Source organism: Lithobates pipiens, unplaced genomic scaffold (assembly GCF_037356315.1).
Source record: "Lithobates pipiens isolate NorthernLeopardFrog02 unplaced genomic scaffold, aLitPip1_a1.2 Scaffold_19, whole genome shotgun sequence".
NCBI lineage: Eukaryota > Metazoa > Chordata > Amphibia > Anura > Ranidae > Lithobates > Lithobates pipiens.
In genome coordinates, this window is record NW_027507764.1 from 237,093,622 (window position 1) to 237,120,231 (window position 26,610).

The window sequence follows — 26,610 nt, forward strand, 5'->3', positions numbered from 1 at the left end:
AGAATGGGAGATCGCTGCGCTTCAGGTCAGCAGGACTGGGGGGTACTGTGTAAGTTCACCTTACAGATTTTTCTGTAAAGGTGATGTTACCCTTTAAAACAAAGCTGTCCCTGCACAGCGATGGCAGCTGCTTCCATCTTCACCTGTCTTCCTTCCAGGTTCGCAGGCTCCAGCTCCAGAAGTCTACACTTCTGCACATACATGTGGGACCCGCCATTTACGGCACAGGGCTTGGAAGGAATGGCACAGGTGGCCGTTCCTTCAGATCGCATGCACCAGTGGTTTCACTGACTGCATGTAATGTAAATATCACCTAAACTTGCACATTTAGGTGATATTTACACTACCTATAAGTAAGCCTTATTATAGGCTTACCTATAGGTAAGTCGGTAAAGGCAATTTACTTCCCCTTTAATAAAGAGAGACATTCCACCACACAGTTGAGTAATGACTCGGATTTCAGACCTGTCCTCCCGCTCTGACTGGGTCTTCAAACTGGGCGGTCATAAGTGACGGTGATGTCACCAGTGAGCCCAGTCATGTGACTCAGACGTCATCAAGATCCTAGTGCTGGCTCAGGAAGTGGCCGTGTTAGCGAAGTGCTATCCTGCAGAGCTCTATGGTGTGAGGTGAGAGGTGCCGCAGCTGAGGCATGCCGACCATGAAACACGCCATCTTTCTACCACTGACCGACCCAGCCTGTGTCCTAGTCCTGCTGGTGAGTGCGCCTCTTCTACCAATACATTCAATGTAATGATTATATAATGCATAGTTCACTACACGTAGAGTCATTTCATCGACTGAGCATAGCGGTCACCGGTAACATTCATATTGCCAAGCATGCCGGCTACAGTATTGAGGGGGAATATATTATACAGAAGACCAGGACTGATCTCTCCGGTCTACTTGTGGTTGTGTACATGGCAGAGAACGCCTGGGGTAGCCGCATATTACACAGGAGGTAGCCGGGCCTATGTGGGGCTCTCTGTATCGCCCGGCTCGCTGGATTTGCATTACAGGCATTCCCCCCACAACCTTCCAACCACGTTCCGGCTCGCTCGAGTGCTGTGTTGTGTCTGCAGTTGATTGGCTGATAACCCGGAAGTGAGAGCTGCAACACCGGTTCTACACTCGGAAGTTTGCAGAGGAGGGGCTGGTATAGTGGCTGCAGAGCTGTCCTAGGGATGGCTTATTACACTTGTCCTGGTTACTTATGTGATCAGTACGCTACCAGGCCTCTTTACACAGTCCACAGAGCTTCTCAGTAATTTGCTGTGTGTGTGTGTGTGTGTACACTAGACGCTAAAGTGATTGTAAAGATAACTTTTTCTGATTTATTTTATTTTTTCGTGTGACATATTCCATAATATCAGAATGATACGGGTAAAGGATATACAAAATGTCATGTAAGAACTACGTATAACAAACAGTAGCAACATACAAATCTAGAATGAATACTGCACAAGGTATTCCTGGCGATTTGTATGTTGCATTACCATATCATTATATCTTCCCAAGTGTAACGAGGAACCAATATTAAACCTGATTATGGCACTCCTCGTGATTTTATTTCCGAAAAGAAAACTGAAGACATCCCAACCTGCAAATACTCATTTTAGGGAGGTGACACTTTACACTCCCCCCCCCCCCCCCCCCAATTAATTGCAGCCTGATCAGTGCAAATTAAAGTGGTTGTAAACCCTTACAAACTACTTTGACCTACAGGTAAGCCTAGATTAAGGCTTACCTGTAGGTCCAAGAAATATCTCCTAAACCTATACGGTTTAGGAGATATTTGCCCGAAGACAGGCACTGCTGTCTACGGTGCATGCGCCGTAGACAGCGGCGCACTGGGCGCGGCATTTCCAACAACGGAGCTGCCGCGCGTGTCCGCTCCCGTGCGCATGCGGGGGAGTGACGTCATCGCGGCTCCGCCGAATGACAGCGGCGGAGCTGTGAGACCCCACCGAAAAGATGGATGCGCCGGACTACAGGGGACAGCGGTGACATCGCTGGCTCCTGTGTCAGGTAAGTGACATTAAATGGGCTACTATGCGATGCATAGTAGTCCATTATGCTTTGCCTTTGCAGGGAATGAAAGAGGAAGTAAACCCATCAGAGTTTACTTCCTCTTTAAATGCAGCTTTACCAGTGCCCAATGAAATTCAGCCTGATCACAGAGCTGCTGGGCCGGCAGCCGTGGGCCTGGCTGCTGTGCCAAGCAGTGGTAAAGATATGTACATTTATGTGGGTGTTCACACCATGCGATCCGATTCCTGTGCGAGTTTGCAGATCGCACTGCGATATGCGAACTGATCTGGGGGTGTCATTAACGTTTCACTGACACTCCCAGCAGTTCGCATAGCGCAGTGTGAACTGCCGCCAGGAGGCATGCGATGCGGGAACCCGCCGCGGATTTGCAGCGTTCCCGCATCGCTTCAGTGTGAACCTAGCCTAAAGGGTTAAACTGTAGCCTGTGGTCTTCTTGTTCTTGTTCTTGTTGTTCTTCTTCTTCTTCTTCTTCTGTCACTGCAATGTGGAGCCTTGTGCTCTATGCAAAATACATTAGTGGGCACTATCAGGAAGAGTGATTCCCCCTGTACAATAGTGCCAGCATAATCTAGGCCTGATGTCATCTAGCCAGTAGAGGAGCAGCGTTGGATGTGACCACTGAACACTAATGGTGGGGGTGGAGTTTCCTACAGTAAATCCCAGTTGCACTATTTCTTTTAACTTTTTGAAATGGTTTCTAAGTCATACTAGCCACAGTCCACAACATTTTAAATTGCTGCAGGCCTAAAGTGCAGGCACCTGCAGCAACATAGAAGGGTTTGGGAGGCTGCTGCAGATTTGTACAGATATCTTTAGGTTCTTGAATTTCATACCTGCAGCAGCAGCTCAACCCCTCCATAACTTTTTTTTTTTTTTTTTTTTGACATATGCTGGTAGGTTGCCTCCGTTATTTCAGTTGCTTTGCAATTAAAAGGTGGCTGAAATTGTTCAAGAATTTCTACGTGTATAGCCTCTGGATAGAAACACTGAAGATAAAGCACTTGTACCTGTTTAGCCACTTCAGTCTAAACAGGTACACCTGGTTTGTTTGCAAGCATAACCCAAGATTTTGTACAGTCATTGCTTTCTTTGGCAAGAATTTTGGAATAGAGTGACACTTTTAGGCCTCATGTACACTGCTGCTGGTAAACGTTCAGATGCAGTTGGCGGCTTTTTATTTATTTATTTATTTTTTTTCAGCTGCCCCTGAACATCCAATGTTATCTTATGTGTACACAGGTTTGTTTAACCACTTGGCAACTGGGCAGTTAAACCCTCCTTGTGACCAGACCAATTTTCAGCTTTCAGTGCTCTCGCACTCAGTCATGTAATACCCCCCCACAATTCTTTGGCCCCCTTTTTTTTTCTTCTTTTTTTTTTTTTTTTTTGCTGCTAAACATAAAAATAACCCAAATTAGTGGTTATTATTTGGTCTTTGTGAAAGTTAGAGAGTCTACAAACTGGTGCAAATCATAAAAAATTGATCACATCTGAAGTACTGATGGCTTATCATTTCTTGTGACCCTAACAAGCCAGGACAGTACAAATACCCCCCAAATAACCCCCTTTTGGAAAGTACACATTCCAAAGTATTTAGTAAGATGCATGGTGAGGTGTTTGATGTTGTCATTCCCCCCCCCCCCCCCCACAAAATTGTCATAATAGGTTAAACGTCTGGTGTACATAAAGCCTTAAGTACAGCCGGTCCCCTAGTTATAAACATCTGACTTACAAACAACTCCTACTTAGGGAGACAACAAAGGAGTTTTTGGGGAAAAAGGTGTCTCTCACCAAGGCCTGTTTCCACAACCACCCAAAATTTTCAAAATCCAATTGTCATTGGGACAGAAAGTGAGGTGATATCTTCTGAACAGGTGCACAGACAGCAAAACAAACATTAATGGGGGTTTAACCCATCCCTATGCTATCCAAAAAGCTTAAAAATAGTTTTTTTGGCTGGAGCTACACTTAAAAAATGTTCCTGTTCTGGGTTACAAACAGATTCAGGGCTGCACTCCACCTCTTCATGTAGCGGAGTGGATGTTCCTTTTGTTTGGACGAGTTGCCCTGTGGTGTCCTGTCCTGTACTGAGACTCCTGTCTGTCAGACCAAGACTGCTTTTGGAACGCCAATACCACAAATATGGACCTATCTCCCAGAGTGCTACACAGTGGCAAATACTGTGGCTGCTTGGTACCCCAGGTGGGGTAAGAAGTATCCGGTGAGTGCATTCTGAATAAGAGCACGGATTTGTCACCTGCACTGCAAGCACTTTTTAAGAGGAGGGGTTACAACCGTTTTATTTGTGCATAACCAGCACCTATCACTTTATCACGGGTACATAATAGCACGAAGTTTAAATACGTTTTAATTGTGGACTCTATGGTTAACGTGAATGCTAATTTTGTACACAGCGTGGCATTGTAGTTTTTATCACTTTACTATAGGTTTGCACCAGCACGAAGTTTACAAGTTTTAAGTGTGGGCTCTATGCTTAATGTGAGTGTTAATTAAGTGTGACATTACAGATATTACACTACTTTATTAACACGCACCACTTAAACACATTAGGAGGCATTTTAACCCCTTATAGCACTTTTTATGATCAACTGCATTGGCATCAACATATTAAAACAGCATTAATATAAATGTTTTAATTAATCACGTTTTAGAGGCACTACAATTATTGTTTCATATTATTTATAGCACTTGTCACTTTATATTGTATATGTTTTCATTATAGAAGAACAGCGCCACACCTACTTTTTTATTTACAGATTCAACTTCAGAGGAATCCTACAGACCCTATCTTGTTTGTGACCCGGGGACCGCCTGTATATGTATAACATTATTAGGTCATAGAGGGTGGGAAATGTATAGTAATGAAAATAAGTGTACCCAATTACAATATTGAACAGGCAAACATTAGATCTTCTTTCAGAAAGGTACCTATAGATAAGTGACACGTTTTAAATAAAAATCCTATACATTTATTTAACAAAAATATCAGTGGAGGTATTGGTGTATATTAGGGGTGCAACGGATCAAAAAACTCACGGATCGTTCCTTGGATCAGAGTCACGGATCGGATCATTTTTCAGATCAGCAAATAATTGAATTTGCAAAAACCTGTGAAAATTCCACCACCATATAGTCCCCACTGTAATATCCTCGTCATCTCGCCCACTGTAATATTGGCTGGGTATTGCAGGGTATGGCTGTCACAGAGCAGCGTGTGGGCACTACAGATGCAGTCCACACTGCTGTCACTGATCTTTCCCCTCCACTGTACAGAGAGGGGAGGGAGGAACTGGCGTCATTATATGACGCCGGTTTGTTTACAAGTGATTGCTCCGTCATTTGACGGAGCTATCCTAGTGTAAATGGCCTAGGTGTAGAAAGATGGCCGCAGCTTCAGAGCTAGGCCGAAGCCGCGGCCTTTCCTAAGGCCGAGATCGTGGCATGTGCCCATCCGAGCGGGGTGACCCGTTCAGATCACTGATCGGTGACGATCCGTTGCACCCCTAGTGTATATGGGGGATAAAAGTACACCTTTTTGTCTTGTTTGTAACTCTCCATATCTTTTCAGAGGCATTCCCTGGTGGATTTGTTTATATTTCTGATAAGTATGGTGTTCCATTTCCAGGTCAAGCACACTTTGATACCTCAAACAGACCTCATTTTTATTTATTTTTTGTCTAGTGAAGAAGGACCTAGGAACCCTGCGGGCCCATCGGTCTGTGCTTTTTTTTTTTTAATATATATATATATATATATATATATATATATATATATAGATATATATATATATATCTCTATATATCTATCTATCTTGGCTTTTTGCACAAGATTAATGATCCTGTGATCTGCTATCAACAGCCGGCTGGGTGACGGGTTGGATACCCTTATCCTTGTCTCCCCAGTCCGGCCATCGAGCGCGTGCAGGCCGCAGCTACGCGCTCGGCAGGCCATGATGATACCTCAGCTCCAGAGGTGGTCGTGAGCTTTTATGCACTGGTGCATACATATGACCAGGCTACTGATGTTCGCGTCACAGTATGCTGAGCCAGCAGCTACCCTGTACTGATCAGTGAGTAGTTCCGCAATGGAATGTGTCCCAGCTCTTCAGGACTGGTAAGTGCAGCTCTCCCTGCCTTGGTGGGACTGAGCAGCTGGGCATTCCCTGGGAGGTCAATTCGGGGGTCCCTCGCCTCCCTCTCTTCTCTCACCTGTCCCTAACCTCCCCCCCCCCCCCCACGGGGGGATGCTTCATGTGTATGTGTGCATATACCGGGGATCTCTGTGGGCTCTCACCTGGGATGGGGTGGGGCTGGCTGACTAGCGGTGTCCTGTTTTTTTTTTTTTTTTTTTTTTTTTTATGCCCCTGTAAGGTGCCTGTGAGGGTCTGCTGTTGTCTGGTGCGGCGCTGTGTCTCTGCCATCGTTTTTCTTTCTGTACCTCATGGAGCTGCTGGCGGCCATTTTAGGTGTGAGCGAGGGCAGCATGCCTTCCTGGGCTTCAGCGGCCATTTTCCAAGTGATCTCCTATTCAGGACACTGATGGCCATTTTCTGGAAGCCTGAACACTTTTTTTTTTTTTTTTTTTTTTTTTGTGTTCTTTAGTAGCAGCATGGCTCATGTGCTCTCACAGTCATTTTCCCTGTGTTTCCTGTCTGTGCACTGGACGCTGGGCAGCCATTTTATTGAAGCCTAAGCACATTTCTGGAACGTTTCAGCACTCATTCCGGCGGCTGCCACCGACACAGCTTTTGTTTCCTCTGCACTTGGGAGCACTCAGGGACAGCAGGCACTATTTGTGGACAGCGCAGAACTCCTCAGGGTGGTGAGTCCAGTGGAAAACAGCCCCTCAGCCAGCAGCAGCAAGGAGGGTGGGACTGTCACTGTCCTAATTCCCCCTTAGGGTGGCAGACAGGGTAGGGTCAGCATGGCTTTAGAAACTGGTGTTTTCTTCCCCTGAAATCCAGGCGATTGCAACCGGGTCACCTGTGGACTGTGCAGTGCCCATGGACACCCTGGCGGCAGTCCTCATTTCTTTCTTTGCTAAGATGGAGGCGGTGCGTGGGAAGAAAGGTGCATTAAAGAGGCCCCTGCCGCCCCCCCCCCCATCCTCTGGGGAGAGCTCTGATGCAGACTCAGGTCCTGCTAAGGCTGGTGACTCCTGCTCTGTCTTGTCAGATGACGCTGACCAGGACCGTTTGGACAGTGAGGATGAGTCCGGGCGTGACAAGGTGCATGTTGGAGCACTTATCACAGCTGTGCTTGATACCCTGAAGATTCTGGAGCCAGCGGATCCCTCTGCTGATGTACCAGTCTCTCTTGGGCCCCGCAAGCCAGCACATTCACCTAAGGTGTTCCCGTATCTGACTTATTTTGACAAGTTCATTTACAAGGAATGGGGTCACCTGCAATGGACCTTTTTGGTCCCCATATACATGGCGGTGCGTTAATTTTTTGAGAAGGCTCTCCTCAAAAGGGTGTCAGCTCCGCCGGCCGTGGACCCCCCCAGTATCCAGGTTAAATAAAGTAACCATGATCCCGGTTGAGGGGACTCCTGCATTCAAGGATCCCACGCACAGGAAGGCCGAGGCAGTGGCTTGTTCCCTGTTTACGGTTGTGGGGTCCGCCGTGCGAGCAGTACTGGCATTCGCGCTGGTGTCGCAGACACTGAGTGGGCAAAACTTTTGCAACGCGAATTGGGAGAGCAACAGTCTTCTCCTGTCTGCGTGGAACTAGCAGACCAACTAGTGCAAGGCCTTAAATATGTCTGTGACGTGGCCCTAGATACTCTCCCTCTGTTATCCAGGGCTTCAGTGTCAGCTGTGGTGCTGAGGCGCCTGATTTGGCTAAAATGCTGGTCTGCTGACCAAGCATCCAAAAAAAGCCCTGACGGATCTTCCCTTCCTTGGCGACCGGCTCTTTGGAGCCTCTTTGGATGACATTATTAAAAGTGCCACTGGTGGTAAGAGTACCTTACTCCCACAGGCCAGGAATGTTAGGGAGCCATGCTGTAGGCAAGGGCCCTCTTTCCACTCTCAAACGGCTTTTTCGTCCGCCTGGAGCTTCAACAAAATGTCCACGGACGGTCAAATGTCCCTGGAACCATAAGCCTGCGAAATAAAAGTGCTACCATGTGAAGGTTTGCCCCCACTCATGTCTCAGGTGGGGGGGTCACCTTTGGGAGTTTGCAGCCCGGTTGTCCTCCCGGTAATCCGACCAATGGGCCTGCGAGAGAGTTTCTCTCTTGGCCACCAAACAGATTCTTCCCCCTCCAGCATACCTGGCTCGCCGGGGGGGCCCTCTTGGGGGCGGTAAGGGACTTGCTGAATCGCGGGGTGATTGTACTGGTTCCAGAATCGGAACGCTTCCAGGGATTCTACTCAAATCTGTTTGGACGTACCCCTTCCTTCTTGGGAACCACAATCTTAGACCTAAAAGCCCTCAATCACTTTGTAAAAGTGCAGAGGTTCAGAATGGAATCAGTTCGCTCAGTAGTCGCTGCACTTCATCAAGGGAACTCCCTGGCGTTCTTAGACATCCAGGATGCGTACCTGCACATAACCATATGCCTTTGGCCTCAAGTCTCTGCGGTTTGATGTCGGAAGCCCATTACCAGTTTGTGGCTCTTCCTTTCGGTCTGGCTTTAGCCCCCAAGTCTTTACCAAGGTATTGGCTCCAAAGGAAGTCGGTACCGACCCAGCGTCTGGAGTACCTAGGCTTGCTGCTGGACTCCATGGAAGCGAGAGTGTTTCTCCTTTCAGACAAGCTTCAGACTCTCAGATCCGTGGTAAAACTGCTGATGAACCGCAAGTGGTCGTCGCTCCGCTTTTGCATGCGAGTACTGGGCCTCATGGTAGCCTCCTTCGAGGCAGTACCATATGCCCATTTCCACACCAGAGTCTTGCAGAAGGAGATTTTGACAAAATGGGACAAATCTCAGTTGTCCCTGGATCGACAGATCCAGGTGAGCCAGTCAGACTCACTGATATGGTGGTTGAGGTCCCCGGTGATTCAGTCAGGAAAATCATTCCTACCTCTGAGATGGACAGTGATTACTATGGACACCAGTCTATCCGGCTGGGCTGGAGTGATGGGGTTCAGTCGGCTCAGGGCCTCTGATCAGCAACTTGGATTCTTCCGTCGACCAATCTCTGCTCGAATTGAGAGCAATCAGGCTGTGCCTCTTCTCATGGTCGACGAGACTGCAAGGGCGTCTGATCAGGATCCAGTCAGACAACGCCACTGCGTGGGCATACGCCAATCACCAAGGTGGAACAAGAAGCTCAGCCGCCGCAAGGGAGGTCGCTCACATACTTCGGTGAGCGGACACGTACCGGCCCTGTCTGCCATTTACATCCCAGGAGTGGAGAACTGGCAAGCGGACTGAGTCAACAGATGCTGGACCCAGGAGAATAGGCATTGCATCAGGAGATATTCAGGTTACTGTGCCTGAAGTGCTGGCCTCCCGTCTTAATTGGAAGGTGCCAAGATTCGTGTCCAGGATGAAAGATCCGTGGGATCAGTACCAGCTGATCTACGCCTTTCCTCCACTGAAACTATTACCACATCTGGTTCGCAGAGTGGAAGCCGAGGGGATCCTACTGATACTGGTTGCCCCAGATTGGCCTCAGCATCCCTGGTACGCAGACCTGGTGGCAGATGCTCCCTGGTGACTGGCGTTTTGAGAGGACCTTCTGTCTCGAGGTCCAATTCGCCATCCTGCTTTACCATCGCTGGCTTTAACGGCATGGTTATTGAAGGCCGGGTGTTGAGGAACCGGGGTCTGTCGGACTTGGTGATCCCAACTATGTTGAGAGCATGGAAATTTTCTTGGAAGATATACCATTTGTACCTGGAAGGCCTACATCTCCATGTGTGAGGAGAGAGCATGGCATCCGTGCTCCTTTTCTATATCCAGGATCCTGCTGTTTCTTCAGCAAGAAGTAGACCAGAAATTGGCGTTAAGCACCATTAAAGGGCAAATATCAGCCTTGGCTATCTTTTTTTTCAGCGACACCCCCAACATCCTACTCCATAGTGAGTACCTTCGTTAAGGGGGTACGACATGTAGTCCCTCCGGTGCGTCCACCGTTACCCCCTTGGGATTTGAGCCTGGTGTTGGCGCTTAAAAAAAAAAAACAGCCATTTGAAAATATCGGGGAGATTCCTCTGTTGACTTTCCCAGAAAGTGGTCTTCCTAGTGGTGGCCTTCACATCGGCCAGGCAGTTTTCGGAACTGGCGGCCTTGTCTTGCAATTCACCCTATGGTTATCCACAAGGATAAGGTGGTGTTTCGTCCGCAACCGTCTTTTCTACCGAAAAGGGGTCTCGGCTTTTCATATCAACGAGGACATTGTATTACCATCTTTGTGTCCTAAGCCGAAGCACCCTAAGGAGGTGGCCCTTCACGCTCTGGATGTGGTTCGGGCTCTAAAGGTGTATTGTCTGCCACGGCTCCTTTTCGGAAGTCACTCACTGTTTGTTTCGGTGGCTGGTCCAAAGAAAGGCATGGCGGTCTTGTCGGCCAGGTGGATCTAACAGATTGTAGTACAAGTCTGCGCCTTGACGGGGCCGGTGCCCCCCGTTCCAGTCACGGCCCACTCCACAAAGGCAATCGGAACGTCTTGGGCCTTCTGACACCAAGCGTTTGTCACTCAGGCGTGTAAAGTGGCGACCTGGTCGTCTATCCACGCGTTTACCAAGTTCTACAAGGTAGACGTCAGTGCATCGGCTGATCCCTCTCCCATTCCTTGTAATAGGAATAAAGGTGATCAAAAAATTATATTTTTGGGGAAAAAAGTGTCGAACTAAAATTTTAAAGTAAAATGAACAATTAAAAAAAAATAAAAAATTTGAAGGGTGACATGTTGGTATCTGTTTACTCAGCGTAACTTCATCCTTCACATTATGCAAAAACATTGGGCTAACTTAACTGTGTGGTGGTTTGTGCTTAACTTTTTTTTTTAAGTTAAATAAAAAAAGCGTTTGAAAAATTGCTGTGCGAGATAAAGTTGCAACACCCGCCATTGTATACTCTATGGTCTTTGCTAAAAAAAAAAAAAAAAAAAAAACATATAATGTTTTGGGGTTCTATGTAATATTATTTTTTTTTTTTTTTTTTTTTTACATGTAGGAGAGAAATGTCAGAATTGGCCTGGGTGCTCCAAAACGCCTGAAGGTGCTCCCTGCATGTTGGGCCTCTGTATGTGGCCACGCTGTGTTAAAGTCTCATACGTGGTATCGCCATACTCAGGAGTAATAGCAAAATGTGTATTGGGGTGTAATTTGTGTGTGTGTGTGATAATCTGCTAATATGACAATTTTGGGGGGGGGGGGAGAGAGAAAGGGGGAAACATTTTTTTGCAAAGAATTGTGGGAAAAGACCACTTCAAAAAACTCACCATGCCTCTTACTAAATACCTTGGAATGTCTTCTTTCCAAAAAAGGGGTCATTTGGGGGGGGGGGGGTATTTGTACTTTTCTGGCATGTTAGGCTCTCAAGAAATAGGCTGTCAGTACTGTGATCAATTTTAAGATATTGGCACCATAGCTTAACTTGGAAGAAATGCCAAGCAATGATTGGCTTGCAAACATTGCAGCTTCCCGCCAGGAGGGGAGGAGTGGCTATTCCACACCCGAGATTATATTTTATGAGCTCAACTCCAGCATATGGTAGGGGATGGGATCCTGGGGAGCGAGCCCGCCAGCAATAGAATGGCGATCGAAGGAGCACCCCATAACCTACTAGTTGAGGTATTTGAGGCTAACTCTTTCGCCCATAGGTGTCCCTCCATTGACTTAATGAGCAAAGTGTGTCAGGTAACAAAATCGCTGATGGGATATATCGGTGTGACTGAGTATACCCCACTGTGGTACAAGAACTTGGATGAAATAGCAAACCGACCTCGAATGGGAAATCCAGGGAATTAGAAGGCTGACCCAATTATACGATGGCAATCTTATGAAGCCATTTTAAGCCTTCAGACAAGAATTTTAACATCTCAAGCAGGGATTTCTTAAAATACTTACAGATTAGGTATGGAATCCAGGCTCAATTCAAGTCTTTAACTGCCGAAAGAGCGAAAACCCTGCTACTTCAGGAAATAGTCGAACGTAGGTCAGGGAAAGGCTTGATCTCTAAAATATATACCAAGTTTGGAGATAATAATCTAAGCGGTAAAGGACCCGATAAGAGAAGAATAAGATGGACCAGAGACTTAGGGGCAATAACCCAGGAACAATGGGGGAAGATTCTAGCACAAGGGAGCCTGGTCTCAATATCCCCCTCACAAAGAGTGTCCCATTTATATTTTATGTATAGAGTTTATTACACTCCCCAAAGAATGTGTAAATTTGGAGTGATACCTAAACATGAATGCCCTAGTTGTGGAGCACCAGGGGATTTGCTACATATGGTATGGGAATGCCCAAAACTGTTCAGATACTGGGTGGAAATAGTTGAGGATAAATGGAACCTTTGGTACTATATTGAAGCCAGAGGCAAAGCTTTGTCTTCTGGGAAGTTTCAAGGAGGTCAGGATTCAAACCCCAATAAATAGCAGTGTTAAGATGTCTATACCAGGCTAGGCGATTAATAGCGTTGAACTGGTAGTCTAAAATACCCCCCCTCCTCGGTAGAATGGATTACAGCCATTAGCTCTATGATCTGGTGTGAGAGGGTGTGGTATATTAAGCAAAATAACTTAAAGAAATTTGAGGACCTATGGAGCCATTGGCTGAATGAGATGGGCTGTTCGTTGTTAGGGAATGCCGGAGGGGTAGCTTGTGTTACCACCCCATTAACTCCTGGTAAGTTGAGGGGGGGAGGGGCGGAGGGAGAGGAAGGAACCCCCCCCCCCCCCTCTAGGAACTAGTGGACTGCATATTTGGGTATATCAGACGGACGAGTTGAGGACTCCCGCCCCCCCCCCCCAGCTTCGCCAGCGCTCTGTTCCATCTCTCCCATCCAGTGGAGTAGAAACTCGACTGGGAAAAATTGGTACTCGTGGTGTACATTTGGGGGGAGCGGGAGGGGAGGAAGTTGAGGCCAAGTTAAGGATATGACCACAAAAGGGATTTATGGCTTTTTATAATATTGTGGATAAGTGTGTGTGTGTGTGTGTGTGTGTGTGTGTGTGATGTATACATGTATTTGGTAAACCAATAAAAATGGATTGAAATAATAATAAAAAAAAAAAACATTGGAATGTCTTTTTTCCAAAAAGGGGTCATTTGGGGGGTATTTGTACTTTTCTGGCATGTTGGGGTCTCAAGAAAGGAGATGGGCCGTCAGTACTTCAGTTGTGATCAATTTTCAGATCTTGGCACCATAGCTTGTGGACTCTATAACTTTCACACAGACCAAATAAGTACAAGTTGGTGTATATTATTTTTACCAAAAATATGTAGTATAAATTTTGGCCAAAATTTATGAAGAAAAATTACTAATTTGCTAAATTTTCTAACAAACAAATTCTATTTTTTTTTTTTTTTTTTTTTTTTTTTTTTAATAGCACTTAAAAGACCAAAAATTTTGTAAAGTGCTATTAACAAAACAACAGGAAAAAAAACCCAGTGGTGATTAAATACCACCAAAAGAAAGCTCTTTGTGTGTGTGGGGGGGGGGGGGGGCGAGAGAGAGAGAGAGAGGACAAGAAATGTCATATAGATACAGTGTTGTATGACTAATTGTCATTCAAAATATGAGAGCACCGAAAGCTGAAAATTGGTCTGGTTATTAGGGGGATTTAAGTGCCCATTGGTCAAGTGGATAAACGGCCCCTACAGTGCTACTAAGATTATTAGATTAGATTTTTTTTTTATTTTTTTTACCGTCTAGCCTGCTTTCACACTGGAGTGAGAGGAGAGGCTCTTTACAGGCTCTATAGCACCTGTGAGGCGACTCATTGTGAAAGCAAATTTGTATATATTTTTTTTTTTTTCTAGAAAATTGCTCAGTACCCCCCAGCATTATATATGTGTTTTTTTGTTTGGCAGACGCCCTAGGGAATAAAATGGAGGTCATTGCAACTTTTTATCTTGCATGGTATTTGTGCAATATTTAAAAAAAAAACGCTCTTTGGGGGGGGAAAAACGATTTCATGAATTAAAACGGTAAAGTTAGCCCTTTTTTTTTTAAATTTTTTTTATGATTATGTGTATAATGTGTAAGATGTTATGCTGAGTAAATGGATACCTAACACGTCACGCTTTAAAATTGTACACGCTCATGGAATGGAGCCAAAATTCGGTATTTAAAAATCTCCATAGGCGAAATTTTTTACAGGTTACCAGTTTAGAGTTAGAAAGGAGGTCTAATACTAGAATTGTTGCACATGCTCTAACGCGCGCGGCAATACCTCACATGGTGTTTACATATGTGGGTGGGACTTACATGTGCGTTCGCTTCTGAACGCGAGCTACCTGGGACAGGAGTGTTTTTTTTTTTTTTTTTTTTTTTCTCTGATCGCTTTTATTCCTATTGCAAGAGATGTAAACATCCCTTATAATAAGAATCTATTGTGACCTCTTTATGGAGAGATGCGGGGTCAATAAGACCCTACATCTCTTCCAGGCTGGAAAGCATGAAATCGTGAAAAAAAATTCACAGATCTCATGTTGACAGCCAAGATCGCGGCTTTGTTTACGTAGCTACAGGCATCATTCAGATATCCCCTCACAAAGTCAAGGATGTCATATGACGCCCTAAGGTATCGAAGTGATTAAACAGGAAAGAGTGTGGCCTTGACGGGAAGAGGTGGGTCATATTTTAAAGTGGAAGTTCATGCTAAAACTAAAATCCCTGCATCTATAGCCACCAGCATTCTAACATTAACCTCTCTAGCCCTGTGAAGAAAAATTGCTATACTACCTTTTCTGCAGGCGCCTGCAGTTGTCAGCCGTGGCTTTGCAACAGTGGAAGCCCCATAGTAAGTTTATGGGTGATGTCACTTTCCACTTTTTTTTTGGGGGGGGGGTGTTTCTGTCTCTTGGCTTGGGGTCCCGCGTAGTGATAGGTGAAAGTGGGTCAGGCATGGCGTCTGAAGCTGATACCTCTCCCCCAGACACCCCTCCTGAAGGTTCAGATGTTGTGGGCCATAACCTTTCGGACAGTGAGAAGGAAACTTCCTAGTCAGTTTCAGCGCAGGAAAAAGCGCTAGTAGGGGCACTTATCACGGCGGTGCGGGATACCTTTTTAAAGATAGAGGTGTTGGTCCCTTTTGGGTCCCACAAGCTGGTCCGCACCACTAAGGCGTTTCCTTACCTGACTTATTTTGATAAGTTTATTTACAAAGGTTGGGAACGCCCGCAGTGTTCCGTTTTCAGTCCCGAGGCATTTTGCGGTGCATTACCCCTTTTGAGGAGAGTTTCTTAAAGAAATGGGCATCGCCTCCATCGCCCGGTGTTAGCCATGGCTCTGGTGTCATAAACACTTACTGAATGGGCTAAGTTGTTACACCACAAGTTTGGGAATGAGCAGGTTTCCCCAGTCTGTCTGGAACTGGCAGACCAGTTGGTGCACGGGCTTAAGTGCATTTGTGATGCAGCCCCAAATACAGGCCCGTTGCTTTCAAGGGCCTCGTGTCCGCTGTGGTTCTGCGATGGCTGGTTTGGCTCAAGTGTTGGTCGCGGACCAGACATCCTAAGAATGCCCTGGCGGAGTTGCCCTTCCAAGGTGGGAGGCCATTTGGTGCCTCTCTGGATGACATTAAGGACATTACTGGGGGGGGGGGGGGAAGAGTACTTCTCTCCCACAGTCCAGAAAGGGTAAGGAGCCCCGTCCATAGGCAAGGGCCTTCTCCTTCTTCTCCTTCTTCTTCTCCTCCTTCTCCTCCTTCTCCTCCTTCTCCTCCTTCTCCTCCTTCTCCTCCTTCTCCTCCTTCTTCTCCTCCTTCTCCTCCTTCTCCTCCTTCTCCTCCTTCTCCTCCTTCTCCTCCTTCTCCTCCTTCTCCTCCTTCTCCTCCTTCTCCTCCTTCTCCTCCTTCTCCTCCTTCTCCTCCTTCTCCTCCTTCTCCCCGGCAAGGTTCACTCAGAGGGACGAAGGTGTCCCTGGCATGACAAGGCCACGGTCAAATCCGCTGCCACATGAAAGTTCACCCCCGCCTGGCTCACGGGTGGGGGGTCGCCTTTGGAAATTCACAGACCAGTGGGCTTTGCTTCTTTCCGACCAGTGGGTCTGTAAACTGGTTTTGTCAGGCTACAACATAGTTTCTTGTCTGCCAGACAGGTTTTTTTCCTCCAATCTTCATCTTCTCCCGTTTTGGCGGGAGGTCCTATTTGGGGCGATACAGGACTTGCTACTACAGGGGGTGATAATGCCTGTACCGACTTCGGAAAGGTTTTCCGGGCTTCTACTCCAATCTGTTTGTAGTTCCGAAGAAAGAAGGGGTCTGTCCGGTCCTGGATCTCAAGGCCCTCAATTGTTTGTGGGGGTTCAGGATGGAATCTGTTCGTTCCGTGGTGGCGGCACTTCATCAGGGGGGATTTCCTGGCATCATTGGACATAAAGGACGCATTCTTGCATGTCCCCATATGCGTCCGGCACCAGAGGTTCCTGTGATTTGCGGTGGGGGACATGCACTATCAGTTTGTAGCTCTTCCCTTTGACCTGGTGATGGCGTCAAGGGTCTTCACCAAGGTGCTATCCCAGATTCTGGCGGTGCTGAGATGAGGGATTGCGATCGTGGGTTACCTGGACGATCTCCTCCTGAGAGCAGCTTCAGCCGCAGAACTGAGGGAGGATGTGGAGATAACCGTTAAGACCCTACAGGAGTTTGGCTGGATGTTGAATCCCCAGAAGTCAGTGTTGCTCCCGACCCAGGACCTGGAGTACTTGGGGTTGATTCTGGACTCCTCAAGGGCAAGAGTCTGTTTTATGGAAGAAAATCTGCAGACTCTCCACTCCTCCTCTCCTCAGGGTAGCCACTCTCGAGGCAGTACCGTATGCTAAGTTCCACACTCGGGTCTTGCAGAGGGAAATCCTGTCCAAGTGGGACAAATCTCTGACATCCCTGGATTGTCAAATCCAAGTGAGCCATCTAGCCAGGGCTTCTCTGGTGGCTGAGGTCCCCGGCCCTTTGGCCTGGGAAGTAATTTCTTCCTCTCCATTGGACTGTGATCACGACAGATGTCAGCCTGACTGGCTGGGAAGGAATCTTGGGCATCCAGACAGCCCAGGGCCACTGTACGCAGGAGGCATCCCGCCTGTCGATCAACGTTCTGGAGCTGCGGGCGACCAGGCTGTGCCTTTCCACGTGGTCGCAATGACTGCAGGGTCGCTCAGCCAGGATCCATTCGGACAATGGCTTATGTCAATCAGGGAGGGACGAAGAGCTCAGCAGCGGCGCAGGAGGTCTCACATCCTGCATTGGGAAGAGTGGCGCGTGCCTGCTCGGTCAGCCGTGTACATTCTGGACTTGGAAAACTGCCAGGCGGATTACCTTAGCTGTCAGTTGCTGGGACAGGGGGAGTGGTTGCTGCATCTGGAAGTGTTTTGACTCATTTGCCTGCGGTGCGGCACGCCGGATGTGGATCGTCTGGCCTCTCGTCTCAATCGGAAGGTGCAGAGGTTTGTGCCCAGGTCAAGGGATCCCTGGGCGGCCGCGTCGGAAGCGCTGGTGGCTCCCATGGGGGTGTTATCAGCTCATTTTATGCCTTTCCTCCTCTGACTACTCCCTCGTCTGCTGCGCAGGGTAGAGGCTGAGGTGATTCTGGTAATTCTGATTGCTCCAGACTGGCCACGGCGTCCTTGGTACACCGTAGTACGAATGGTTGTGGATGTTCCTTGGCGACTGCTGGTGCAGGCGGACCTTCTATCTCAAGGCCCGATATTCCACCCTGCTTTACCATCTCTGGCTTTAACGGCATGGCTGTTGAAAACCAGGTGCTGAGGGACCGAGGGCTGTCCACTCCTGTGATTTCCACAATGTTAAGGGCGCGTAAGTCCTCTTCCCAGAAGATTTAGCGTCGCACCTGGAAGGCCTACATCTCCTTGTGTGGTAACCGCGTTCATATTAGTTTTCTAGGATCCTGCTGTTTCCGCTGCGGGCAGTTGATTAGCTTGTGCTAAGCACCATCAAGGGGCAGATATCAGCTCGCTCTGGCGGCCCCTTGTGGTGCACTCATTGGTGTGTATGTTTGTTCAGGGGGTTCGGCATGTGGCTCCTCTGGTACGCCCGCCACTGCCCCTGTGGGATCTGAATCTGGTGCTCCAGAAACCACCGTTTGAAAACGTTAGGGTGATCCCCTTACTTATGCTCTCTCAGAAAGTTCTCTTTCTAGTGGCTATTGTGTCCGTGAGGCGGGTTTCTGAGTTGGCGGCCTTGTAATGCAAGTCTCCCTATTTGATTCTCCACAAGGATAAGGCAGTGCTGCGTCCGCAGCCTTCTTTTTCTTCCTAAGATAGTATCTGCCTTTCATCTAAATGAGGACATTGTGCTATAGTCCTTTTGTCCTTGACTGTCGCATCCCAAGGTGATCTTGCATTCTTTGGATGTGGTTCGGGCTCTGCGGGTGTATCTGTCTGCTACGGCTCCTTTCCGTAGGTCGAACTCGGTTTCTGTGGCTGGTACAAAGAAGGGCCTGGCGGTCTCATCGGCCACCATTTCTCAGTGTATCAGACAGATTGTTCAGGCTTATGCCATAAGGGGGCGGGCGCCTCCTTTTCCCATCGCGCCGCATTCTACCAGGGCAGTTGGTGCTTCCTGGGCCTTCCGGCATCAAGCGTCCATTTCCCAAGTGTGTAAGGCTGGTCGTCCATACACACTTTCACAAAATTTTACAAGGTGGATGTGGGCGCATCTTCTGATGCGTGCTTTGGCCGCAAGGTTTTGCAAGCGGCCATCTGAGGTTGTGGCTCCTCTGATGGGGAGTAGTTTGTTGTGGGTGAAGTTTTTTTTATTTTATTTATTTATTTTTTCTGTGTTCCCACCCCTTGTTTTTGGCACTGCTTTGGGACATCCCTAAGGTCAAGACTAAGAGTGCTGTGTCTGTCAATGAACAAAAGAGAAAATTGAATTTTTTTTCTACTTGCCGTAAAATCCCTTTCTCTGAAGTTCATTGACGGACACAGCACCCACCCCCATTTATTTGTGTTTGTACTGCTTTTGACAAACTGAGCTGCCAGGAGCAGAGAGTTACTGCCAGTAAGGACTGCTGTGCTTGGGGGGGGGGGGGGGGGGGGGGGTTTATGCCTAGGCCTACTCCTAAAAGGTGGCAATATAACCCGAAGGTCAAAACTAAGAGTGCTGTGTCAGTCAATGAACTTCAGAGAGAGGGATTTTACGGTAAGTAGAAAAAAGTCTTTCTTCAATGCCACTCATATGGAGTATGATGAATCCTTTCCTTTTTATCCTCCTGGCTCTGAAATGCTACCCTTCACGATTTGCATGAAAATGCATCCTCATGGGCTTCTAACGTATACAACAGAGGCCATGCTTATGTAGTCCAAACAAGAAATGTAAAACATTCAACTTCATGTCCAGTGCCATTTTCTAGAAGTCCGAAACATGTAATTTCCTGCTGGCACCATTTTCTTGGAGATCAGAATATTCCGATCCTATTTAAATATATACCCAGCTATTAAATTAAATAACTCCCTGATGTGTAAGTACAGCAGTATAAAAATGTTTAAAACTAATAGAGCCCTTATAGGTTAAAAATGACAGAACTACATGCCAGGATACAATAATCTGATTTTAACCACCTCGCACCCGCCCTATAGCCGAATGACAGCCGTAGAGCAGGCGCGTTCGTCCGGGAGGCCGTCCCTGGATGTCCTAATGTTTACTTCCGCAATGCGCACCACCGCGGGCGCGCATCGCGGAAGTACTGTGTTCGCCGTGTCCCCCGGGGACAGGCAAACACAGATCGCTGTAAACGGCCAATCACAGCGGCCGTTTACAACGTGATCAGCGTGTCCAATGGGAGATGATCTCATATGTAAACATATGAGATCATCTCTCAGTGCCGCTCTCCCTCCTCACACAGACGGTGTGAGAGGGGAGAGATGAACGGCTGCAGCGGCAGCCGTTCTGCCTTGAGTTAAAAAAAAAAAGTGCCATCTGTTGTCCCCAGTGCCATCTGTCATCGGTGCCACGTATCAGTGCCATCTGTCATCGGTGTCGTGTGTCATTGTCCTGGTGCTTCAAAAGTGTAATAAATAGTCAACAAGTTAGATGTGTAATTTATGTTCCTAGAACACATGATGGCGCTACCTGCCTGTTGGGCCTCTCTATGTGGCCAGGCTGTGAAAGTCCCACACGTGGTATTGTAATACTCAGGAGGAGTAGCAGAATTTTTTTGGGGGGTGTCATTTGTGGTATACACATGCCACGTGAGAGAAATAACCTATTACAATGTTGTGGGAAAAAAATGACAACCTCAAAAAGCTCACTATGCCTCTTACTAAATACCTTGGAATGTCTACTTTCCAAAAAGGGGTCATTTGGGGGGTATTTGTACTTTCCTGACTTGTTCGGGTCACAAGAAGCGAGATAGGCCACCAGTACATCAGATGTGATCAATTTTGTGCGATTCGCACCACAGCTTGTAGACTCTCTAACTTTCACAAAGACCAAATAATATCCACTAATTTGGGTTATTTTTACCAAAGATATGTAGCGGTATAAATTGTGGCCAATATTTATGAAGAAAAATTAATAATTTGCATAATTCTGTCACAGAAACAAAGAAATATGCGTTTTTTTTTTTTTTTTCAAAATTTTCGGTCTTTTTTCATTTATAGCGCAAAAAATAAAAACCCCAGAGGTGATCAAATACCACCAAAAGAAAGCTCTATTTGTGGGGAAAAAAGGACAAAAAATTCATTTGGGTACAGTGTTGCATGACTGAGTAATTGTCATTCAAAGTGTGAGAGCACCGAAAGCTGAAAATTGGTCTGGGCAGGAAGGGTGTTTAACCACTACAATACAGGGCACTTTCGCCCCCTTCCTTCCCAGCCCAATTTTCAGCTTTCATCGCTCTAGCGCTTTCAGTGACAATTGCGCGGTCATGCTACACTGTACCCAAATGAAATTTTTATCATTTTGTTCGCACAAATAGAGATTTATTTTGGTGGTATTTATTCACGACTCCGGTTTTTATTTTTTGCGATATAAGCGCAAAAAAGCGGAAATTTGGAAAAAAACCAATATTTTCTTTTTTCTATTTTAAAAGAAATCCAATAAAATCAAATTTTGTCATAAATTTAAGCCAAAATGTATTCTGCTACATGTTTTTGGTAAAAAAAAATTCCGTTAAGTGTATAATGGTTTGTGTGATCACGGACATATGTACGCAAATGATCATGTACATATGTGTGCAGGTGATCACTTACATATGTGTGCACATTGGGACAAGTGATTTTAGTGGGACATATGTGGGGGACATGTTTTTATTTTTTGGGGACATATGTGGGGACTGTGTTTACACTGTGTGGTGTGTGGTGTGTTGTGTGTTTACACTAGACTGAAGATCAGTGAGTAAAAAGCTGTAAAAAACGGCTCCATACTCACTGATCATCAGCCGGCTGCAGCAATCTGCTCTCCTCTCCTCAGCGATGACTTCTGTGTGAGGAGAGGAGGAGCCGATTGCCTAGCAACCGGCTGTTTGTTTACATCACATGACGGCCGTGATTGGACACGGCCGTCATGTGATCAGGAGGGCCAATCACAGAGCCCTCCTGCCGATCTGAGATGTGCCGTGTCCCGGTGACATGGGCGCATCGGGATCGCGCCGCTGCGCGGGCACGCGCGCGCGCGATCCCGCTCCTCCTGATGGACGTTCCTGAACGTCCTATCAGGAGTAGACGGCTCCCACCCGGCCGTATATGTGCATTGGCCGGGTGGGAAGTGGTTAAGTGCCCAGTAAGCAAGTGGTTAAAAGAAATACCTGAGATGGTCTAATGTTTTATATAAAAGCATAAAAATAACATTACAAAAAATATATAGTCTATCCTGTAAAGCCTACCCATAGTGAGATATAAAGTAACATCAAAAGGAGCATAGAAGAAGAATCTACCCCTAACTTGTATCCATAAAACAATTAACATCACATTCTATGTTTTGCCCATGGGGTGCTTGAGATTTTAATTCATATAACCAGTATGTTTCCATTCTGGATATTTCTCTATCTTTTGTTACATCTCCTCCAGTGGGGCTGTAACTTAGCAGTGCCTACAAATTTTAGATCACTAGGATCTCTGTTAAGTGTTTTGTGTGTGTGTGTATATATATATATAATGATCACCTTTGCTCTAGGTAACCCCCGCCCGTTAGCTGAGCAAAAAAGCACTTGCACTAAATAGTGTGCTTCCTGACTGGAAGCTGTGGAATTTTAGCAGCTGTATTAAAAGGCTTTAAATATAAAAATAAAACCACTACAAATGTCAAAAGAAAATCTACAAGATGAATGAATGAATGAATCAATCCACCCATAGAAAAAACAGCGCGTATTACTCTATTAAAAGAAATGTTGTTCTGGTGCAATCTCATATTCTACGGTAAACATATGGGTATACTCCAATTATATATAAATCATTCATATACAAAATTATTATTGTCCATAATAACTATCCATATGTCCAGTTTATACTATATACTAAAAATCGTCCCAGTGAGAAAAAAACTGAAACAAAGTTTTCTATTACAGTTCATAGGAAGCAAAACTGAAACAAAGTTTTCTGCCACAGTTCATGAGGGGTATACAGTGTAATCCTTCCTTAGCGTGACTAGGCTTCCAACCATGAAATACAGTGTTCCCAAATTGCTGGGGGGTAATTAAAAGCCTGAAGCAACCCCCTTTAGTTTTATTCTTACCAGATCTGCCTGGTTTCACAAGCTTTCAGATATCACTCTTCATCGGCTGGATCTCATCCGCATCATAAGCACCAGGTGTTTCAAGATCTCGGAAAAAAGCAATTGCAAAGAGCACACATAGCGTAATTCTGTCTCGTAAAAAAAAAAAAAAATTTTTTTTTATTTAAATAAAGAATATTGCACTCACAAACAAACAGTCCTTTAAAAACATTGGTTCATTCTACATGCATAGTTCTTTGTGATAGTCAGGAATAGGGAGAATGTTAACATCAGCCGCTACAGGTTGTTGCTAGAAGATAGCTCACGGTTTTAGCTGTGCGTCTTTTCCTCCCTCCTGTCAGTCTCTCTATGCTGCTATGATGATGTCAATACGACGAAACGCGTCAGAGTGGAAGTATACGATAGCAGCATAGAGAGACTGACAGGAGGGAGGAAAAGACGCACAGCTAAAACCGTGAGCTATCTTCTAGCAACAACTTGTAGCGGCTGATGTTAACATTCTCCCTATTCCTGACTATCGCAAAGAACTATGCATGTAGAATGAACCAATGTTTTTAAAGGACTGTTTGTTTGTGAGTGCAATATTCTTTATTTAAATAAATAGTTTTTTTTTTTTTACGAGACAGAATAACGCTATGTGTGCTCTTTGCAATTGCTTTTTTCCGAGATCTTGAAACACCTGGTGCTTATGATGCGGATGAGATCCAGCCGATGAAGAGTGATATCTGAAAGCTTGTGAAACCAGGCAGATCTGGTAAGAATAACACTAAAGGGGGTTGCTTCAGGCTTTTAATTACCCCCCAGCAATTTGGGAACACTATTTCATGGTTGGAAGTCTAGTCACGCTAAGGAAGGATTACACTTTATACCCCTCATGAACTGTGGCAGAAAACTTTGTTTCAGTTTTGCTTCCTATGAACTGTATTGGAAAACTTTGTTTCAGTTTTTTTTTCTCACTGGGACGATTTTTAGTATAAACTGGACATATGGATAGTTATTATGGACAATAATAATTTTGTATATGAATGATTTATTTATATATAATTGGAGTATACCCATATGTTTACCGTAGAATATGAGATTGCACCAGAACAACATTTCTTTTAACCACTTCCCGACCAGCGCACGACGATGTACGTCGACAGAATGGCACGGGCAGGCATATTGGCGTACATGTACGTCCAATATTCGTTGCCGCCGTGCCATCGGGAGCGCGCTGCCGGCGGCGCGCTCCCGCGCTGGTCGGGACCCCCGTGAGTCCGGTCGCGGGACCCGTGGACTCGATCCCTGCGGGCATCCCGGCGATCGTCTCACGGAGCGGCCGAATGGAGGAAATGCTGTATAAACAACATTTTTCCATTCTACCTAGCAACTAGTGACACTGATCTCTGCTCCATGTGATTGGAGCAGAGATCAGTGTACACTAAATGAAAGCCCAACCCCCCCACAGTTAGTAACACACCCCTAGGAACACTTAACCCCTACACTGCCACCCACTGGTTAACCCTTTCACTGCCAGTGTCATTTACACAGGAATCACTGCATTTATATAGCAGTGATTACTGTATAAATGACAATGGTCCCAAAAATGTGTCAAAAATGTCCGATGGGTCCCCCACAATGTCGCAGTCACAATAAAAATCGCAGATCGCCGCCATTACTAGTAAAAAAAAAAAAATAATAAATTAATAAAAATGCTATAAAACTATCCCTATTTTGTAAACGCTATAACTTTTGCGCAAACCAATCAATAATCGCTTATTGCGATTTTTTTTTTTTTTTTTTTTTTTTTTTTTTTTTTTTACCAAAAATATGTAGAAGAATACGTATCGGCCTAAACTGAGGGAAAAACATGTTTTTTTATATATTTTTGGGGGATATTTATTATTACAAAAAGTAAAAAATAATGCGTTTTTTTTTCAAAATTATCGCTCTATTTTTGTTTATAGCGCAAAAAATAAAAACCGCAGGGGTGATCAAATACCACCAAAAGAAAGCTCTATTTGTGGGAAAAAAAGGACGTTAATTTTGTTTGGGAGCCACGTCGCACGACCGCGCAATTGTCAGTTAAAGCGACGCAGTGCCGAATCGCAAAAGTGGTCTGGTCTTTGACCAGCAAATTGGTCCGGTCTGAAAGTGGTTAATAGAGTAATACGCGCTGTTTTTTCTATGGGTGGATTGATTCATTCATTCATCTCGTAGATTTTCTTTTGACATGTGTGTGTGTATAATTATATATATATATATATATATATATATATATATATATATATATATATATATATATATATATATATATATATATATAAATTTTACACTGTTCTGTAAGGCGGTTTTCTTAATCTGTTTGGACCTGCCTACATATTGTTTGTGGCATGTAAACTCTAGTAGGTACATCTACATGTGCGGTTTCACAAAAATGAAAGTTTCTATATTTATATTGTTTCCCTATCACAGAAGATGCAAAAGTATCTATCTATAGCCTCTTTGCTAAACCTATGATGCAACCATTACAGGGGTAGATACATTTCATATTGTGGAAAAAAACAAATCTGTTTAGGAGGGTAAACCATATTTGGAGCTAAACGATCCCTGTGGTTGCTTGCTTTTCTAAAAATCGCCTCAGGTTTTTCAGGTAAAGATTTACCCAAACTGGGGTCTGCTTTCAACGCATCCCACCTGTTATTCATTATCTTTTGAATCTGCTTGTATTGAATGGAAAAGGAGGTAATGAAAGGACAAACTAAGGCCCCTTTCACACATGCGGACGATATGTCCGTATTTCATCCATCCATTTGCGGATGAAATACGGGCATACATTCATCCCTATGGGATAGCGGGTGTCTGTGGATGAACATCCGCAGACACCCGATTTCGTCCGCCTCTGCTACTGTCCGATTCTGCAGACGGAGGAAAATCCTATTTTTCTATCCGTCTGCAGAGCGGATCGGATGAACACGGACAGACGGTCCGTGCGCATCCGATCCCCATAGGGGAGAGCGGAGATCTGACAGGGCGGTCCCCGCACAGTGTGCGCAGACCGCCCTGTCCGCAGCCGGCTCAGCGGGGACAACGGAGCGATCCCCGCTGAGCGAGCGGATCATCACGGGGCGGATCATTACTGATCCACCCCGTGTGAAAGGGGCCTAAGTGTTTAGTATTCGTATTACTCTTAGGTGCCAATAATACTTCTCTATTCGTCTGTCTCTGTGATATTTTCTCTACCCACTGTACAGTATGTGTTTTTTAGAAAGGTCTTCCTAATTGACAATATTGTGTTAAAAAAAAAAAAACGCGCCATACTTTTCAGAAAATTCTACCTTCGAGAGTTTTGCTTTCCACAGTGGGGTCATTGTGGGTGTTTTCACTGTCGTGCTGCTTCGGGGCCTCCAAAAAATGATAGGTAGTCAGGAAATTAGATGCATAATTTATGCTCCTTGAAAGCTCAAAGGTGCTCCTTGGATTTTGGGTCCCTCTTTGCATTTTGGCTGTGAAAGTCACACTTGTGATATCCCCATACTTGGGAGGCATACCAGAATATGTATTAAGGTGTAATTTAAGTATGCCTATGCTGCGTGTGAAAAAACTTGTTAAAATTACAACTTTTGTGGGGGAGAAAACACATTTTACAGTTGCTTTTAAATTTTCCAAAGAAATTGTGACCCAATTACAACTTTAAAAATTAGTCAGTCTGTAAAATCTAACTTTCACACAGACTAATACAC

The 26,610-nt window shown here is 45.6% G+C and overlaps 1 protein-coding gene across 1 annotated transcript in view; it reads left to right on the forward strand.

Moving 5' to 3' along the window:
* Nucleotides 1-540: 540 nt before the first annotated feature.
* Nucleotides 541-26,610, forward strand: part of ERP44 (endoplasmic reticulum protein 44) — a 132,379-nt gene continuing 106,309 nt past the window's right edge. The window contains exon 1 of the mRNA XM_077491802.1: nt 541-718. Coding sequence (XP_077347928.1) covers nt 653-718 — 66 coding nt within the window. The 5' untranslated portion in view covers nt 541-652. The remainder of the gene's footprint in view (nt 719-26,610) is intronic.